Source organism: Pan troglodytes, chromosome 6, assembly GCF_028858775.2.
Source record: "Pan troglodytes isolate AG18354 chromosome 6, NHGRI_mPanTro3-v2.0_pri, whole genome shotgun sequence".
Taxonomy (NCBI): Eukaryota; Metazoa; Chordata; class Mammalia; order Primates; family Hominidae; genus Pan; species Pan troglodytes.
Window position 1 is genome coordinate 74,758,448 of NC_072404.2, and position 20,658 is coordinate 74,779,105.

At 45.1% G+C, this 20,658-nt stretch overlaps 1 protein-coding gene across 6 annotated transcripts in view; it reads left to right on the forward strand.

The window, feature by feature from the left end:
* LOC744965 (S-adenosyl-L-methionine-dependent tRNA 4-demethylwyosine synthase TYW1) overlaps positions 1–20,658 on the forward strand; it is a 249,248-nt gene that overhangs the window by 17,439 nt on the left and 211,151 nt on the right. For 4 of the 6 annotated variants that reach the window (XM_024357846.3, XM_024357847.3, XM_063814309.1 and 1 more), the window contains exons 5-7: positions 658–852; positions 4,166–4,456; positions 11,192–11,314. In XM_024357846.3, the coding sequence (XP_024213614.1) occupies positions 658–852; positions 4,166–4,456; positions 11,192–11,314 (609 nt within the window). The remainder of the gene's footprint in view (positions 1–657; positions 853–4,165; positions 4,457–11,191; positions 11,315–20,658) is intronic. The other 2 variants (XM_024357849.3, XM_063814308.1) reach the window with 1 other exon arrangement.

Below are 20,658 nucleotides of genomic sequence, written 5' to 3' on the forward strand. Positions count from 1 at the left end.
AGCCACCGTGCCTGGCCATCTCTCTGCATTTTTTCCTTTTTTTTTTTTTTTTGAGATGGAGTCTTGCTCTGTCGCCCAGGCTGGAGTGCAGTGGCGTGATCTTGGCTCACTGCAAGCTCTGCCTCCCGGATTCATGCCATTCTCCTGCCTCAGCCTCCCGAGTAGCTGGGACTACAGGCACCCGCCACCATGCCCGGCTAATTTTTTGTATTTTTAGTAGAGACAAGGTTTCACCGTATTAGCCAGGATGGTCTCGATCTCCTGACATTGTGATCCGCCCGCCTCAGCCTCCCAAAGTGCTGGGATTACAGGCTTGAGCCACCGCACCCGGCCTGTATTTTTTCTTGATTGATTTGGATTTTGTTTCCACTGTGGCAAATTAGCGATGATGAGAATGTATAGTCTGGATAACGGAATGGCGTATATGGTGAAATATACCAGGAGGTATACTGGCAGGAGCAAGGGACTGGGTTTTCTCCCCCGTGCAAGCTGTTCTTGCTGTGTTTCTTAGTCATGCCCTTCACTTTCGAAAATGAACCATGTTTATGAAGGTGCCCTTTGTTCTTTGAGATGAGTATGCTTTTTTTCAAAGGATTTTCTTCATTGAGATAATTTATGCCTTGAATGTTCTACTGAAACAATTACTTTCTTGGTTAGGTGACTAGTAAAAATGTTTGTGTCTTCCTGGTTGCGACATACACTGATGGCCTACCAACTGAAAGTGCAGAGTGGTTCTGCAAATGGTTAGAGGAAGCATCCATTGATTTTCGATTTGGCAAAACTTACCTGAAGGGTATGAGATATGCGGTATTTGGCCTGGGAAATTCTGCCTATGCTAGCCACTTCAACAAGGTAGGTCTATATTGAATTATAGGAATAAATTCTCCCCATAAACACACACACACACACGCACACACACGTACACACACACAAACACACACACGTGCACACACGTACACACACATAAACACACATAAACACACATGTATGTGAAATAATCCACAAACTTTGGTAGCTAGTAATAAATACATTTCTTCTATTATTTTATTAATTGATTGATTGAGATAGAGTTTTGCTCTGTCGCCCAGGCTGGAGTGCAGTGGCACCATCTCAGCTCACTGCAACTTCTAGCTCCCGGGTTCAAGTGATTCTCCTGCCTCAACCTCCCGAGTAGCTGGGATTACAGGCATGTGCCACCAGGCTTGGCTAATTTTTGTATTTTTACTAGAGACGGGATTTCACCATGCCAGCCAGGCTAGTTGTGAACTCCTGGCCTCATGTGATCCGCCCAAAGTGAGCCACTGTGCCCGGCCTCTTCTGTTTTTTTTTTTTTGGAAACAGAGTCTTGCTCTAATCCCCAGCTGGAGTGCAGTGGCGGGATCTCAGCTGACTGCAACCTCCGCCTCCCGGGTTCAAGCGGTTCTCATTTATCAGCCTCCCGAGTAGCTGGGATTACAGGCACCCACCACCATGCCTGGCTAATTTTTTTGCATTTTTAGTAGAGACAGGGTTTCACCATGTTGGCCAGGCTGTTCTCGAACTCCTGACCTCAGGTGATCCACCCACCTCGGCCTCCCAGAGTGCTGGGATTACAGGTGTGAGCCAGCATGCCCAGCCTGCCCAAGCTCTTTATGCAGGTGAACTCTTAAAAAAATTTTTTTTTTAAAATTATGTTTATTTTTTCAAGACAGGGTCTTGCTTTGTCATCCAGGCTGGAATGCAGTGACCTGATCAGAATTCTCTGAACCTTGAAGTCCTAGGCTCAAGGGATCCTCCCAAGTCAGCCTCCCTAGTAGCTGGAACTATAGGCGTGCACCACTACCCCTGGCTAATCTTTCAATTTTTTTAGAGATGAGGGTCTCACTGTGTTGCCCAGGCTTGGTTCAAACTCCTGGCCTCAAGCAGTCCTACCCACCTCAGCCTCCCAAATTTCTGGGATTACAGGCATGAACGTGTCCAGCCTGAGCTCAGTTTTAAAAAATCATGAAATTTTCGGCTGGGCATGGTGGCTCACGCCTGTAATCCCAGCACTTTGGGAGGCTGAGGCGGGCGGATCACGAGGTCAGGAGATCGAGACCATCCTGGCTAACATGGTGAAGCCCCGTCTCTGCTAAAAATACAAAAAAATTAGCCAGGTGTGGTGGTGGATGCCTGTAGTTCCAGCTACTCGGGAGGCTGAGGCAGGAGAATGGCGTGAACTCGGGAGGCAGAGCTTGCAGTGAGCCGAGATCTCACCACTGCACTCTAGCCTGGGCAACAGAGTGAGACTATGTCTCAAAAAAAAAAAAAAGATCATGAATTTTTCAAGGGAAATGAAGGAAAAAACATTCATTGCACTTTACATAATAAAACATTAAATTTTTTGGTTAGTTTTCCCGGGCTATTTTTCTAAATGAAATTAACTTGGCTCCTTTTGCATCCTGTTCTCTACACTTGAAAAAATGAAATGATGGAGCCTCTCAGTTTCTTGGTCATTTGCATTGTGTACCTCTTCCTAGGGATGGGCCCTGCCTGGCTGTCTGTCTCTGGTGGAGTGTGAGTGATGGTGGAGGTGGGGAGTTTTCTTTAAAAGCTGTTTACGGCCGGGCGCAGTGGCACACTCCTGTAATGCCAGCACTTTGGGAGGCAGAGGCGGGCGGATCACCTGAGGTCGGGAGTTCAACCCCAGCCTGACCAACATGGAGAAACCCCATCTCTACTAAAAATACAAAATTAGCCGGGCGTGGTGGTGCATGCCTGTAGTCCCAACTACTTGGGAGGCTGAGGCAGGAGAATCACTTGAACCCGGGAGGTAGAGTTTGCAGTGAGCCGAGGTCGTGCCATTGCCTCCAGCCTTGGTAACAAGAGTGAAACTCTGTCTCAAAAAAAATAAATAAATAAAATAAAAGCTGTTTTCATTCTATTGTTGTGTCACAATGTAGATTTTGCTCCATATTTTCATTAAAAACATTTTTGATTTTGTGTTTTTTGAGAGAGGGTCTCACCATGTTGCCTAGGTTGGAGTTCAGTGGCTTGCTGCAGCCTCGACCTCCCTGGGCTCAGGTGATCCTCCCACCTTAGCCTACTGAGTAGCTGGGACCACAGGCGCCCACCACACATCCAGCTAGTTTTTGTATTTTTTGTAGAGACGGGGTTTTACTTTGGTGCCCAGGCTGGTGTTGAACTCGGGCTTGAGCATTCTTCTCACCCCGGTCTCCCAAGGTGCTGGAATTATAGACGTGAGCCACTGCATCTGGCCTCTCCCCATATTTTCAAATAAATTAGACTATGATTGGGAAAATTCAGATATGTAAATTTTTTTTTTTTTTTTTTTTTTGAGACAGAGTCACTCTCTTGCCCAGGCTGGAGTGCAATGGCACAATCTCGGCTCATTGCAACTTCTGCCTCCAGGGTTCAAGGAATTCTCATGACTCGGCCTTACAAGTAGCCTGAATTATAGGCATGTGCCACCACGCCCCACTAATTTTTGTATTTTTAGTAGAGATGGGGTCTCACCATGTTGGCCAGGCTGGTCTTGAACTCCTGGCCTGAAACAATCTGCCTGCCTCAGCCTCCCAAAGTGCTGGGATTACAGACATGAGACACTTCGCCTGGCGTAGATACGTAAATATTTTGTTTAATGCCTTGCCACTCAGGAAGCTTATTAAGTTTTTGAACTCTTAACTATGCCTCTGATAACCCCTGTTCCTCAGCTTAATTGCTTCATATCACAGTGAAATAAATTACTGAGTTTAGGAAATTACGAATCTTGCCAAATTGATTACATTTTCATTTTATAACTGAGTAGGCTTAGGCCCCATAGGCTTTGTTACATTTTTGGAACTCATTTATTTTGTTAACTCCTGTTTTGTTCTTATCATGATATAGAATGGTAGGTTTCAAACTTTTTTTTAGTCATTAACCCTTCATTTGATAAAGGGGGTTTGTTTGTCCTTTTGTTTAAAAAAATAAATCTAAGGCAGAAAAGTAGAATACATTAAATGCAGCTCTTCTGGGTCAAGGCTGGAGCTTGAAGGCTTGAAGGTCATTTTGCCAAGCAATTTCCTCTTCCTTAGTGGCAGCCCATGACTAGGGGCCCCAGAAGGACTTTGGGCTTTTGCAGAGCAGTCTGGAAAACCCTGATTTAGAGAACTGTGCTTTTAGCCTATCTATCTTTTCCTCGCAGGTTGGCAAAAATGTTGACAAGTGGCTCTGGATGCTTGGCGCGCATCGTGTGATGAGTCGAGGGGAGGGCGACTGCGACGTGGTTAAAAGCAAGCACGGCAGCATTGAGGCCGACTTCAGAGCATGGAAGACCAAGTTCATCTCCCAGCTGCAGGCACTTCAGAAAGGGGAGAGAAAGAAGTCCTGTGGCAGCCACTGCAAGAAAGGCAAATGTGAATCTCACCAACATGGCTCAGAGGAGAGGGAGGAAGGATCTCACGAGCAGGATGAATTGCATCATAGAGACACCGAGGTATACCGCCTGTGTGTTCATCTCTTGAGGCTTTCCCCTTCTGCTTGGAGATCTCGAGCTTGACCTCTTTCTCAATAAACCATCTCGTTGGCTTCTGGTTAGAAGGAAGATCTGGCTGAGTGCAGTGGCTCGCACTTGTAATCCCCACACTTTGGGAGGCCAAGGTGGGGGTATTGCTTGAGTCCGGGAGTTTAAGACCAGCCTGGGCAACATAGCAAGACCCTATCTTTACCACAATAATTTTAAATTTAGCAAGGCATGGTGGTGCATGCCTGTTGTCTCAGCTACGTAGGAGGTGGAGTTGGGAGGATTGCTTGAGCCCAGGAATTTGAGACTGCAGTGAGCTGTGATCATGCCACTGCCCTCCAGCCTGGGCAACAGAGTGAGACCCTGCCCCAAAAACAAAGACAGAAACAATAACAAAAAAAGAAGGAAGATGTGAAACTCATGTGGTGGTGTTTCAGAGAGAGAGAGAGGCCTTAGGAATTAAGCCATATCGTGCTAGATGCTTTCCAGAATCTCTTCTTTAGGCCGGGCACGGTGGCTCACGCTTGTAATCCCAGCACTTTTGGGAGGCCAAGGTGGGTGGATCACTTGAAGTCGGGAGTTCGAGACCATTCTGGCCAACGTGGCGAAACCCCATCTCTACTAAAAATACAAAAATTAGCCAGGTGTGGTGGCAGGCACCTGTAATCCCAGCTACTTGGGAGGCTGAGGCACAAGAATCGCTTGAACCCGGGAGGTGGAGGTTGCAGTGATCTGAGATCATGCGACTGCACTCCAGCCTGGGCGACAGAGTGAGACTCAGTCTCAAAAAAAAAAAAAAAAAAAAAAAAAGAAAAAAACAAAATACTGGGCCTCCCAAAATACTGGGATTACAGGCGTGACCCACCGTGCCCAGCCTTAACGTTTTCAACCTCTCACTCACTCTTGTAACCCGACTGGCCAAACCCCAAGCCAGGCTGAAACCATCCCCTTCACATCAGCCTTCCTCGTGTCTGCTGCTGATTGTTTGACTATAGATTCACGACCACGGGCTCAAGTTTAGACTCAGAAGTGCTCTACAGGCTCACAACTTCCCTTGCAGATTCCCCTTCTTACTCTCCAAGTTGACTGTTTCATACTCATTTCCTCCCCACCCCTTCCCCCAGCTCCCATCTCCTGCCTCAGCCTCCTGAGTAGCTGGGATTACAGGCACGTACCACTACGCCCAGCTAATTTTTGTATTTTTTAAATAGAGATGGGGTTTCATCATGTTGGTTAGGCTGGTCTCGAACTCCTGACCTCAGGTGATCTGCCCGCCTCAGCCTCCCAAAGTGCTGGGATTACAGGCATGAGCCACCATGCCCAGACCGTTTTGTAAATTAGAGACAGTGTCTCACTATGTTGCCCAGGCTAGTCTCTAACTCCTGGCCTCGAGCAAACCTCCCATCTTGGCCTCGGACAGCACTGGGATTGGGATTACAGGGGTGAGCCACTGCACCTAGCCAAAATATATAAATATAATTTAAAGGGTTTATTTGAGCCAAAATGAGGGCAGCTGCCTCAGACACACTTTGCAGCTGAAGGGACTGCTCCATTAGCTTTTGTTACAAGCAGGTTTTTAAAAGCAAAGGGAACAAGGAGTGGTCGATACCAAGTTGTTGGACAGAAATTCTTATTGCTTTATAGCGATAATATTGATTAGTGATTAGCTATGCACTGTTGAATGACAAGATATGAGGTATGGTGTGCAATGCAAATAGCATTTTATGGCTACCTGGAGTCAGTCAGTCTGAGTCAAGCCCACAGAGCAGATGGCTTCAAGAGACAATTACTTAGCTCAACAGGAAGTGATATGACAGATGTTTCATTCCAATTTCATTTCAGTCCAAGCTATGACTGCAATGAAATTGGAATGAAACATCAATTTCAATTCAGGTTATGGGTCCCATAACTTAAAGAGCTTACAGCCAGTGTGGAGGCTCATGCCTATAATCCCAACACTTTGGGAGGCCAAGGTGGGTGGGAGGATTGCTGGAGGCTAGGAGTTCAAGATCAGCCTGGGCAAAATAGTGAGACCGTGTCTCCACAAAAACAAAAATTAAAAGTAGACAGGATGGTGGCTCAGGCCTGTAAATCCCTGCTACTCAGGAGGCCGAGGCAGGAGGATCACTTGAGCTCAGGAGTTCAAAGCTGCAGTGAGCTATGATTAAGCAGTTCTCCTGCCTCAGGCTCCCGAGTAGCTGAGACTACAGACGCCCGCCACCATGCCCAGCTAATTTTTTATATTTTTAGTAGATACCGGCTTTCACCACATTAGCCAGGATGGTCTCGATCTCCTGACCTCGTGATCCACCCGCCTTGGCCTCCCAAAGTGCTGGGATTACAGACGTGAGCCATTGTGTCCGGCCAAGTAATCTTAAAAATACAAATCAGACCATGTTACCCTCCTGTTTAAAAGTGATTTTTCATTGCTGCTTTCATAAAAACTTCGTTGCTTAGTGTGACCTTAGCACCTAATCTGACTCTTGAATTTCTCCATTGTCATCCTATTATTCTCTCTCTTCCTCTCCAGCCTCTAGCTACGTGGTCTCCTTGGTTCAAAAAATATTTGTCAAGGCTGGGCGCGGTGGCTCATGCCTGTAATCCCAGCACTTTGGGAGTCCAAGGCGGGCGGATCATGAGATTGGGAGTTTGAGACCAGCCTGACCAACATGGTGAAACCCTGTCTCTATTAAAAATACAAAAATTAGCTGGGCATGGTGGCAGGCACCTGTAATCCCAGCTACTCGGGAGGCTGAAGCAGGAGAATCGCTTGAACTTGGGAGGTGGAGGTTGCAGTGAGCCGAGATTGCGCCACTGCACTCCAGCCTGGGTGACAGAGCGAGACGCTGTCTCCAAAAAAAATAAAAAACAAATTTGTCAAATGAGTTTGAATATCCAACCTTCTGCTCACCTGTTACTCTTTAGTTCAGGCCAACATCTTTTCTTCCCTAGGGGATTGTCGTACGTTGTTCAGATTTATCCTTGTCTATAGTCTTGTTTCCCTTAAATTACCTTCTGTCTTCCCAGTTGAGTGAGCTATTGAAGTGCAGGTCTGTGTTATTTCTCTGTTCAGACCATGTTAGACGCTTCTCATTCTCTCTTTCCAGGACAGGCAAGATCCTTTGCAGTCCGGCCCACATCTTTCTCTGCTACATTTTCTCCCCATGTCATGTGCTTTATTCTCCATCTGCTGGTACTTTCTGAGTGACTGATAGTAGCTGCATGCCTCCTGGTGCTTGCCTAAGTGACTTTGCCCATCCCCTTCCAACAGCATTCCCACATGTCTTTCCCTGGCCAGGCCTGTTTACTTACCCTTCACATTTGACTCAGGTATCGTCTCATTCAGGCAGCCACCCGTGGATTTGGAGCCCACTGCATGGCTCCTTTTCGTATTCCTAAACCCTTTCATTAAAGCATTTCTCCTTTCGATGTAGTACCTGTGTGTCTCTTACTGGGTTGGAATCTTTGTGAGGACCAGGGGAATGTGTCGCATTAATTTTCAAGCACTACTGGCTACCATGAGTATATGCAGTGTTCAAGATATCTTTTGAAGTTTCCCAAGGTCACAGAACCAAGTTAGCAGTTTTGATTTGATTTGATGTGAAGATGAAATAGGTTCCTTTTGGAAAAAGTAAATTCTCGACATGAGTCTTTCCATTAGAAACTTGAGTCTAAGGAGCAGTTATCAAGGAGAGTCTAGGACAGGGATCAGCAAACAGGCTCACTGGCCAGATCCAGCCTATTGCCTGTTTTTCTTTTGAGACAGGGGCTGGTCTGTTCCCCAGGCTGGAGTGCAGTAGTGCAGAGCTCACTGCAGCCTCTAACTCCTGGGCTCAAGTGATCCTCCTATCTCAGCCTCCTGAGTAGCTGGGCTTACAGGCGTGCACCATCATGCCCAGCTAAGTTTTTTTAATTTTTTGTAGAGATGAGGTCCCACTGTGTTGCCCAGGCTGGTCTCAAACTCCTGAGCTCAAGCGATCCTCCTGCCTTGGCCTCCCAAAGTGTTGGGATTATAAGTGTGAGCCACTGCACCCAGCTTGTTTTTTAATTTTTTAAAATAAAAGTTTTGGAAGCATAGCCATGTTCATTCATTTATGTATTGTCATAGCTGCTTTGGTGTTAGAGGGGCAGATTTGCATAGTAAAGACAGGATTGTATGCCCCACAAGGTCAGAAATACTTACAATTTGGTGTTTTACAGTAAAAGTTTACTGACTTCTTGTCCAGGATAACATGGTGAGATTGGACTATATGATCCCTGATGTCTCTTCTGTGTCTAATATTCTGAAATTTATTGGAAATGATGAGGTAGGAGCATAGGGCACATGGGCAATACGGAACTTCTTGCAATTCTAGGAAAATGAGTGCATCAGGAGATCCTAATACTGAAGGTATTGTTATATATTTAGACAAACTGGTTGGGAGACACTGGACTAGAAGATCTAAAAATGGACTAATTGTTAGAAAGTATGTTTCACGTGGTGTACTTGTCTCTTCTTGACAGCTTGGGCATGAGGCTGGGATATCAGGGTGGACTTAACTGGCAGAGACTTTCTGTTGAAGCTGGGCTAAATTAAAGAACACATTCATACACTTATTTCTGGGAACAATTTATTTTGTCATCTGGAAGCAAGGCAGAGAAGACTACTCTTTTATTGACAAAGCAAAAGAGAACCAGAGAGCCAGCCACAGCGCCACTTCTGTAGTCTCAGGCTTGGTTTCAAATAGGAGAGCGTAAGATCGTCCGTGATAATCCTATCATCTGGCACAGGACAGGCGTGACCTCGTCTAAGAGGGGCTGTTTTATTTTGTATTGAACACTTATCAGCAGCATCTGATTATATGACATCTCTCTGCTATACTGTGGGGCATATTGGCCAGCATATGAAGGTTATTGACATTTTGTTTCTTTTAATTTAATTTTTTTCTTTTCTTTTTTTTTGAGATGGAGTCTTGCTCTGTTGCCAAAGCTGGAGTGCAGGGTCACGATCTCGGCTCACTGCAACCTCCACCTCCTGGGTTCAAGCAATTCTCCTGTCTCAGCCTTTGGAATAGCTGGGACTACAGGCGCATGCCACCACGCTCGGCTAATTTTTGTATTTTTAGTAGAGACAGAGTTTCACCGTGTTGGTCAGGCTTGTCTCGAACTCTTGACCTCAGGTGATCCATCTGCCTTGACCTCCCAAAGTGCTGGGATTACAGGAGTGAGCCACTGTGTCCGGCCTGTTTCTTTTAAAGTGACCCTTGAGTTACTGAGAAAGTACCTGCTGTTGAAAACAAAGAACTACTTCACCTCTTAAAAATCTCTTTATCAGCTGGGCACGGTGGCTCACATTTGTAACCCCAGCAATTTGGGAGGCTGAGGCGGGCGCGTCACCTGAGGTCAGGAGTCTGAGACCAGCCTGGCTGACATGGTGAAACCCTGTCTCTACTAAAAATACAAAAATTAGCCGGGTGTGATGGTGCATGCCTGTAGTCCCAGCTACTCTGGAGGCTGAGGCGTGAGAATTGCTTGAACCAAGGAGGTAGAGGTTGCAGTGAGCCAAGATCACGCCACTGCACTCCAGCCTGGGTGACAGAGCAAGACTCAACAACAACAAAGAACAAACAAAAAAATCTCTCTAACGTTTTATTCTGCCTTATCCTCAATTGGAGAAAGGGATGAAGGCTGCCACGTATTAGCCGTGATTTCTTAACTTCTCTACCTTTAATTTCCTCATCTATGAGATGATGTTGAACCTGTCTACATCAGAAGTAGTTAAGGATGAAATGAATGGGTATATGAACATTGTGTTGGGGACGTAGTAGATACTCAGCAAATGTGTTTTTCCAGTGATGTCACATTTCCTCTACTTCTGCTTGGTATGTGTCTCGTTCCCCTGAGCCCAGCTCATGTCACTGTGACGTGAGAGGGCAGGTGAAGTGTTAGTTGTTCCCACTCCATCATGCCCTTTCACAGTTGTTAGTCTGATGCTAAAGACTTAAGATTTATTTCTTCATTGTTGTTGTTGTTGTTTTTGTAGAGATGAGGGTTTCACTCTGTTGCCCAGGCTGGTCTTGAACTCCTGGCTTCAAGTGATGCTCCTGCGTCAGCCTCCTAAGTAGTTGGGATTATAGGCATGTGCTACCACATCTGGCTAATTGTATACATTTTTTTGTAGCAATGTGGTCTTGCTATGTTCCCCAGGCTGGTTTCAAACTCCTGAGGTTTCAAAGTCTTCCCATCTTGGCCTCACAAAGTGCTGGGATTATGAGTGTGAGCCACCATGCCCAGCCTAGATTTTATTTTTAAAATAAGAATTTATAGACAGCCGAGCGCTGTTGCTCACGCCTGTAATCTCAGCACTTTGGGAGGCTGAGGTGGGTGGATTACCTGAGGTCAGGGGTTCGAGACCAGCCTGGCCAACATGGTGAAACCCTGTCTCTACTAAAACTACAAAAATTAGCCAGGCATGGTGGTAGGCGCCTGTGATCCTAGCTACTTGGGAGGCTGAGGCAGGAGAATCGCTTGAACCTGAGAGGTGGAGGTTGCAGTGAGCTGAGATGACGCCACTGTGCTCCAGCCTGGGCGACAGAGCGAGACCCTGTCTCAAAGAAAAAAAAAAAAAAGAATTTAGAGACATAGTGAATTCTCAGTGTGGGAGGGAGGGTAAGAGAACTTTGCCTTTGCCCCTTTGAACAATGTATTTCTGAAGCATTTCTCTGCCAGGAGGAAGAACCCTTCGAGAGCTCCAGTGAAGAAGAGTTTGGTGGTGAGGACCGTCAGAGCCTAAATTCCATTGTTGATGTTGAAGATTTGGGCAAAATTATGGATCATGTGAAGAAAGAAAAGGTACCGTTACTTTGGGAAATGTTGCATTTGGCTCCCGCAGTTGGTTACCATTTAGTATTTCTTTATTACTGTGTAGTCCATCTGAGCTCACAGAGGAGTTTCATTTCTCTAGCTTCTGTCTTGAGAGTTTTATAATTTTTTTGCCATTTTTCATGAGCGTCGTGAGCATCTCCCCTCTCAGGCCTGTGAAAGTCAGCTCATCAGAGGATAAGCAGGAGATTTGAGAACAAGGACTGAGGACGTTGTAGATCGGGGGTGTCCAATCTTTTGGCTTTCCTGGGCCACATTGGTAGAAAAAATGTCTTGGGCCACACATAAAATACACTAATGATAGCTGATGAGCTAAAAAAAAAAAAAAAATCACAAAATAAATCTCATAATGTTTTAAGAAAGCTTACAAATTTGTGTTGGGCCAGTGGGCTGTGGGTTGGACAAGCTTGTTGTAGATGGTTAGAGAGATTTTATTCAGGGCTATTTGAAGATGAACAGCATGATAGGATATATTATGGTTGAGATTCCAAGTGAAACTCCAGTGTAAATTTGCTTATCTGCTGTATAGACTAAGTGGTGTTGGGGCTTAAGGATGGCAGCCTGGTCTGTGGGTGTGGAGATCAGCATGAGTGGGGCCCCTAGGAATCCAGGAAATACCAATCTGGGATGTGACTGTTTCAGTGACTAGATGAATGTGAGAATGTACAATGCAGTAGGATTTCATGCAGATTCCAGTGATCTGAAATTGAAGTAATATTGTATATACTATACTATAAAAATAACAGCCTCAATTTAACTGTGAGTTTTGGAAAATGAGAATCCCCTAAATTAAAAATTATATGTAGTCCATAAGCCTTAAAAAAAAAGCTACTAGAAAATCCAAGAAAATCAATGCTAAAACCTATACAAATTCAAATGAACTCAGTAAGGTTAGCAGGATATCATAATGTAGAAAGTCAATAGACTTTATATTTCCAAACAATAGCCAGTTAGAAGCTATAGTAAAAGAGAACACCTCATTTAGACTAGCTACATAAAAGATAAATAATTACCTATCGATTAATTTATTTTTTATTTTTTTGAAATGGAGTCTCATTCTGTCACCCAGGCTGGAGTGCAGTGGTGCAATCTCGGCTCACTGCAACCTCTGCCTCCTGGTTTCAAGTGATTCTCCTGCCTCAGCCTCCCGAGTAGCCGGGACTACAGGTGCATACCACCACGCTGAGCTAATTTTTGTATTTTTAGTAGAGACGGGATTTCACCATGTTGGCCAGGCTGGTCTCGAACTCCTGACCTCAGGCGATCTGCCCGCCTTGGCCTCCTATGGTGCTGGGATTACACGCGTGAGTTACCACACCTGGCCTACCTACAGATTAATTTAAAAAGAAGTGTCTTAAACCTACGTTGGAAAACTTTAAAACATTCCTGAATGATATCAAAGTGGACTCGAACAAATGGAAAGACATTCCTTGTTTTAGGTAGAGTGACTCAGAATGGTAAAGATGTCAGTTCTCTTAATGTATAAGTTTGATGGAATCCCAATAAAAATTCTAGTAGGTCCTCTAGCCTCCTAGATCTAGATTGATCTATTCATGTGGAAAAAATAAACATGGAATAATAGTTATTAAAACCCTGGTGAAAGTAGTGATGAGAAGGATGAGCCACCACACCCAGCCAGGTCTGCCTATTTTTTTTTTTTGAGACGGAGTCTTGCTCTGTCAAGACTCCCACATATTGAAACATACCACAAGGTATCTCTAATTAAAACTGTAGTACTGGCTCATGATAAGACAAAGACCCTTGCAACAGAATAAAATTCTAAGAATATGTAGGAATTTCATATATATTTAAGGTGGACTCTGAAGACCTGGAGTTTAAAAGGGACTCTAAAAATAAATTATGTTGGCTGAGTGCAGTGGCTCACCCTGTAATCCCAGCACTTTGGGAGGCTGACGTGATGGGAGGATTTCTTGAGGCCAGAAGTTTGGGACCAGGCTCAGCAACATAGTGAAACCCCATCTCTACAAGAAATAAAAAAATTAGCTAGTTGTAGTGGCATGTGCCCGTAGTCACAACTGCTTGGGAGGCTGAGGTGGAAGGGTTGCTTGGACCTGGGAGTTTGAGGCTGCAGTGAGCTGTGATCATGTCACTGCACCCCGGCCTGCATGACATTGCGAGACCTTGTTTCAAAAAAAAAAAAAAAAGATGTGAAACATCTCTTAGCTTGTATATATGTCAGAATAATTTCCAAATGGATGAGCGAGCTAAATGCTGAATGTTGAAAAAATTATATAGATAGTAGAATCAGATGGATTATTGTATAACCTGGAGAAAGCTTTTCTATATGATTCAAAATCTAGAAGCAATAAAAAAAATTAAATTTATGAATGATTTTAAAGTGTTTTACATGGCCATAGTAGAATCAGATGGATTATTGTATAACCTGGAGAAAGCTTTTCTGTATGATTCAAAATCTAGAAGCAATAAAAAAATATTAAATTTATGAATGACTTTAAAGTGTTTTACATGGCCATAAGAAAAATCAAAAGGCAAAACAGGAGGAACTATTTGCCTCTTATATCTCAGACAAGGTGTTAATCTTTTTACTATGCAATGAACTCTTTCAAAAAAAGGCAGACCTGCAGGCGTGGTGGCTCACGCCTGTAATTCCAGCACTTTGGGAGGTCGAGGCAGGCAGATCACGAGGTCAGGTGATCGAGACCATCCTGGCTAACACGGTGAAACCCCGTCTCTACTAAAAATACAAAAAATTAGCCAGGTGTGGTGGTGGACGTCTGTAGTCCCAGCTACTCGGGAGGCTGAGGCAAGAGAATGGCATGAACCCGGGAGGCAGAGCTTGTAGTGAGCAGAGATCGCGCCACTGCACTCCAGCCTGGGTGACAGAGTGAGACTCCGTCTCAAAAAAAAAAAAAAGGCAGACCTGACTGGGTGTGGTGGCTCATGCTTGTAATCCCAGCACTTTGGGAGGCCGAGGTGGGTGGATTGCTTGAGGTCAGGAGCTCGAGACCAGCCTGGCCAACATGGTGAAACCCCATCTCTACTAAAAAATACAAAAAAAATAAGCCGGGCATAGTGGCGCATATCTGTAGTCCCAGCTACTTGGGAGGCTAAGGCACGAGAATCTTTTGAACCCTGGCGGCAGAGGTTGCATTCAGCTGAGATCATGCTGCTGCATTCAAGCCTGGGCAACAGAGCAAGACTCTGTCTCAAAAAAAAAAAAAAAAAAAAAAAGGCAGACCTGTCCAGGTGCCGTGGCTCACGCCTGTAATCCCCACACTTTGAGAGGCCAAGGCAGGTGGATCACTTGAGGTCAGGAGTTCGAGACCAGCCTGACCAACATGGTGAAACCCCGTCTTTTCTGAAAATGCAAAATTAGCTGGGTGTGGTGGCGCGTGCCTGTAATTCCAGCTGACCAAAATCCTAGTAGAAAAAGTTGGCAAAACACACGAATAAGAATTTCTCAGAAATGGCTCTACAAAGAGATTTAAACATGAAAAGATGCTTAACTTTACTCATAATAAGAGAAATACAAATGAAAACTACACTGATAAACATTTCTCGCCTTTCAGAATATAATAACAAAACTCCAAAGCTGGATGACATACTCAGTTAGGCGAGGCTCTGAGTAAACAGGCACTCATACCTTGCAGGTGGGAGTCCAGGATGGTCTAGCCTGTATGGAAGGGCTTTTGACAGTTTTTACCAAAATCACATATGCATTTATCCATGATCCAGCAGGCCCAGTTGTATGAATTTGCCTTAAAGATACAGCTTCATTAATGCAAAACAGCATTTCCACAGGCTTATGCACTGCAGCATACATAGCAAACAACTCTGTCGAATACTGGTTGAAAAAAGCATGGTATATCCACACAATGGAATATTGTTGTGTGGCTCTGAATAACACTATGGTGGATTGATATGCATTAATGTGATTTCCAAGTGGTGTTGGATTTTATTTGGACGCTGATATGGACTTTTTTTTTTTTTTGAGACGGAGTCTCGCTCTGTTGCCCAGGCTGGAGTGCAGTGGCGCAATCTCGCCTCACTGCAAGCTCTGCCTCCTGGGTTCATGCCATTCTCCTGCCTCAGCCTCCCGAGTAGCTGGGACTACAGGCGCCTGCCACTGCGCCCAGCTAATTTTTTGTATTTTTAGTAGAGACGGGGTTTCATCGTGGTCTTGATCTCCTGACCTCGTGATCACCCACCTCGGCCTCCCAAAGTGCTGGGATTACAGGCGTGAGCCACCGCGCCCGGCTGGCTGATATGGACTTAAGATTTAAAAAAATGATGTGGACTTAAGATTTAAAAAAATGTGCATTTATATTTGCAAACTTAGTTAAATATGTGTGTGTGCGTGTGTGTGTGTATATATATATATATATATATATATATATATATATATATAAAAATAGTATTTTCTAGCTGGGTTCACTGAAAGACTTTGCATGTTCTGACATCCATCTCTGGCACCAAATGGGTATCCTGTAGTTCAATTCAATTCTGATATATCCTACCCAGAGTTAGTGTCTGACTGGACAGGTTTAGGGCAGAGTCCTATAGAAGACTGCCCTGACTTCAGATACCTGCTGGAAGTCTCACGGCTATCTACTTTTTTGCCAGAATGACTCACAGAACTCCCTGAAAGCACTATAGTTAAGATTGCAGGTTTGTTTTTTGTTTTTTGATGTTTTTGAGACAGGGTCTCACTCCTTCATCCAGACTGAAGTGCAGTGGTGTGATCACGGCTCACTGCAACCTTGAACTCCTGGGCTCAAGGGATCCTCCCATCTCGGCCTCCTGAGTAGCTGGGACTACAGACACGCACCACCACGCCAAGGTCATTTTAAATTTCTTTCTAGAGACAAGGTCTCACCATGTTGCCCAGGCCGATCTAGGTTGCAGTTTTATTATAAAGGCCACAGATCAGAAACGGTCAAATGGAAGAGATACTCTCGGGCAAGGAAGAGATACTCTGGGGAGTGGGCATGAGGGAGAGACACAGAGCTTCTGTGTCCTGTCCTCTTGGAATCCAGGCACATTAGTGTGTTCCTCAACCAGGAAGCCCCACTGAGCTTCAGTGTCCAGGGTTTTTATTGGTATCCCATCATGCAAGCAAGATTGGTTAAATCATTGGGCAGTTGATTAAGCTGAATCTCCAGTGTATTTCCTTTCCTCAAAGGTCAGGCTGGCCCTAAATTCTAATCCTCTAATCACTGGTTTCTTTCTGGTGATCAGCCTTCATCCTGAATCTATTACTTAGGAAATGCCAAGGTTTTTTGAAGCCGTGTACCAAGAACCAGGGTCAAAGGTCAGATATATATGGCTGGGTGTGGTGGCTCATGCCTGTAATCCCAGCACTTTGGGAGGCTGAGGCAGGCGGATCACCTGAGGTCACGAGTTCGAGACCAGCCTAACCAACATGATAAAACCCCATCTCTATTAAAAAAATACAAAAATTAGCTGGGCGTAGTGGTACATGCCTGTAATCCCAGCTACTGAGGAGGCTGAGGCAGGAGAATCACTTGACCCCAGGAGGTGGAGGTTGCAGTGAGCCGAGATTGCACCATTGTACCATGACTGGCCCAGATATATTCTTTATTGTGCCACAGACCCAGAAATAATCAATGTACTGAGCACTCAGATCTTGTTTTTCTGAATACCATTCCTTATGATAAAGGGCTGGTTTCAGGACTGGTGAAAGAAGGGTAACAGATGAGCCCTGGGACATCTTACTGAACAAGTGGGGCCTCAGAGACTTATGGAGACCTGCCAAAAAGACGTAGGAACTAACTCGAAGGGTTTCTTACAGGCCAAACTTGGAACAATTAGAGCTTCAAAAAGATTAATGAACGTAATAGGTTACATTACATCAAATTAAAAAAAAAATTAGTTGGCCTGGCGCGGTGGCTCATGCCTGTAATCCCAGCACTTTGGGAGACTGAGGTGGGTGGATCACCTGAGGTCAGGAGTTCAAGACCAACCTGGCCAACATGGTGAAACCCTGTCTCGACTAAAAATTAGCTGGGCGTGGTGGCGCATACCTGTAATCCCAGCTACTCGGGAGGCTGAGGCAGGAGAATCACTTGAACCCGGGAGGCGGAGCTTGCAGTGAGCTGAGATTGCGCCATTGCACTCCAGCCTAGGCGACAGAGCGAGACTCCATCTCAAAAAAAAAAAAATTCAGTCTGTGTGCGGCTCAAACAGGAGGCGTGTTGTGTAGGAGAAGGCTTCTAGATACTAACTATGTAAGGCATGAGAGAATTAGAAAATCAGCTGTTTGCAATTCCTAGTGTAATAATTGATTTAAGCAAGGATTCAGCCGGGTATGGTGGCTCACGCCTGTAATCCCAGTACTTTGGGAGGCCGAGGTGGGCGGATCACCTGTGGTCGGGAGTTCGAGACCAGTCTGGCCAACATAGTAAAACCCCGTCTCTACTAAAAATACAAAAATTAGCCAGGCGTGTTGGCACACACCTGTAGTCCCAGCTACTGGGCTGAGGCAGGAGAGTCACTTGAACCTGGAAGGCGGAGGTTGCAGTGAACTGAGATTGCACTATTGCACTCCACCCTGGGCAACAGAGCAAGATTCCTTCTCAAAAACAAAACAAAACAAAACAAATTGGTTTAAGCAAGGATTGTGTGAAATGTCTTTGGGGAATAGATACTCAGTGTCTCAAAATATCATCCCACAAATTAAACCAACTAGAAATGAGGAATGAGTGGGGAAAACCCCCCAAATATTAGTTTCTAATTACAGAGGGAACAATGTGCCTTTACAAATGGCGAGATCAGGTGATTCCCACCTACACCAACCAACCAAATTTAGCATCATCATTTCTACTAAAATGTGACCCATGTTCCTGCTGATATGATGTATAGCAAGACACACACACATCATCTCTGTAGTTTCGCGTCAAAAAATGTTTAGCTTGAATCTCATCATGGGGAAACAATGAGACAAATCCAGTATTTGCCACAAGCCTTTTAGACTTTGTAAATGTCAATATCATAAACAATAACAACAAAAAAACATGGTGAGGCGATAACCATTATAGGATTAAAAGAGACAATGAGAAAATCCAAAAGCATTTTGTAAATTTTAGTCTTGGATCAAAGAGAAAAGACCATTGTCTGGACATTTTGGGAAATTTGCAGTGGATTTTTTGGTTGTATTTTTATTTTATTTTTTTTGGAGACAGGGTCTCACTCTGTCACCCAGCCTATTTGTTAGCTGCTGTTTTGGATCTCCGTAGGGTTTGGGAGCAGCTGCGGGGAGGCAGGACAGATAAACAGAAGTAGGAGGCCGGGCGTGCTGAATTGCACATGTAATCCCAGCACTTTGGGAGGCCGAGATGGATGGATCACTTAAGCCCAGGAGTTTGAGACCAGCCTGGGCAACATGGCAAAACCCTGTCTCTACCAAAAATACAAAAACAAAAATTAGCCAGATGTGATGGCACCTGTAATCTCAGCTACTCGGGAGGCTGAGGTAGGAGAATCGCTTGAGCCTGGGAGGCAGAGGTTGCAGTGAGCTGAGATCGTGCCACTGCACTCTAGTCTGGGTGATGGGAGTTAGACCCTGTCTCAAAGAAAAAAAAGAAAAGTGGGGAAGTTCTTACTTGATCACTGTTGTCATAGAGGTCTTTGTGCTCACTCTCCTAGTCATGTGTTTTGAGTTGACTCTCTTTCCAGGGAATGTTTTCATGGCTTCTTTGGAGATATCTTCCATGACCATCTCCCTGGCAAGTCCCTTGCGCTGAGCAAAATGTACTCTGAGAAGCTGAGAAGTGTACTTATCTTTCTTTTTCCTTCTTTTTTGAGCCCATTTTCCAGCAGCAGAGAAGTATACCTTTTTTTTTTTTTTTTTTTGAGACAGAATCTCGCTGTCTCATCCAGGCTGGGGTGCAGTGGCACAATCTCAGCTCACTGCAACCTCTGCCTCCCAGGTTCAAGCGATTCTCCTGTGTAAGCCTCCTGAGTAGCTGTGATTACAGGTGCGTACCACCACGCCCAGCTAATTTTTGTAATTTTAGTAGAGATGGAGTTTCACCATGTTGGCCAGGATGGTCTTGAACTCCTTACCTCAGGCGATCCTCCTGCCTGAGCCTCCCAAAGTGTTGGGATTCCAGGCATGAGCCACTGCGCCTGTCCAAGAAGTATACTGATGGCTGCTTAGTCCCTCCTCTGTGCCCTGTCCCTCTGGCTTCTCTTTTGAAGTCTGTCACCTGCTGTCTGCTCTACTTGACCAATGGGTCAGGATCTGAGATCTCCCTTGCCCCCATCCTGCTGTCAGGGGAACACTCCTGAGTTCTTTATTTGGAGGGGACAGGCTAATTCCTACCCAGCAGCAGTGCTCACTTGCTAATGCAAGTAGCTGATCCATTTGCTTCTGAATTTCCTAGGCGGCAGCCGTACGTCAATCTGTAATCCTCTGAGGGCGGGGGATACAGAGCAACTTCTCTGAGAGGCTGGATTGGCAGTTTTCTTGTGGGGCTAGAGGTAAGAAGCTGACAGCTCCCTGTAGCCTCTCTCCTTTTGAGGGAGTGGAGAGAACTTAAAGTACCTTACCAACATTCTCTAGAGAAATCTTCAAAAACCCTGTCTCATTACCTCCATGCTCTCTACTCTTTCATCTCTGTGATCTGGGGGAACCTTTTTTTTTTTTTTTTTTTGAGATGGAGTTTCGCTCTGTTGCCAAGGCTGGAGTGCAGTGGCGTGATCTTGGCTCGGTACAACCTCTGCCTCTGGGATTCAAGCAATTCTCTGCCTCAGCCTCCCGAGTAGCTGGGATTACAGGCGCCTGCAACCATGCCTGGCTAATTTTTGTATGTTTAGTAGAGACGGGGTTTCACCATCTTGGCCAGGCTGGTCTTGAACTCCTGACCTTGTGATCTGCCCACCTCGGCCTCCCAAAGTGCTGGGATTATAGGCGTGAGCCACCGTTCCCGGCCAGGGGAGCCATTTTTAATGTTGTAAAACTGTTTCTCAGATATGTCTTTGAAAATTTTTAACTTGATCTGATCTTCTCTTTGTAGTTTCATTTAATTAATTAATTTATTTTTATTTTATTTTTTTTTGAGATGGAGTCTTGCTCTGTTGCCCAGGCCAGAGTGCAGTGATGCGATCTCAGCTCACTGCAACCTCCTCCTTCTGGGTTCAAGCAATTCTCCTGCCTCAGCCTCCCAAGTAGCTGGGATTACAGACGTGTGCCACCACACCTGGCTATTTTTTGTATTTTTTTAGTACAGACGGGGTTTTGCCATGTTGGCTGGGCTGATGTCCAGTTCCTGGCCTCAAGATATCCACCTGCCTTGGCCTCCCAAAGTGCT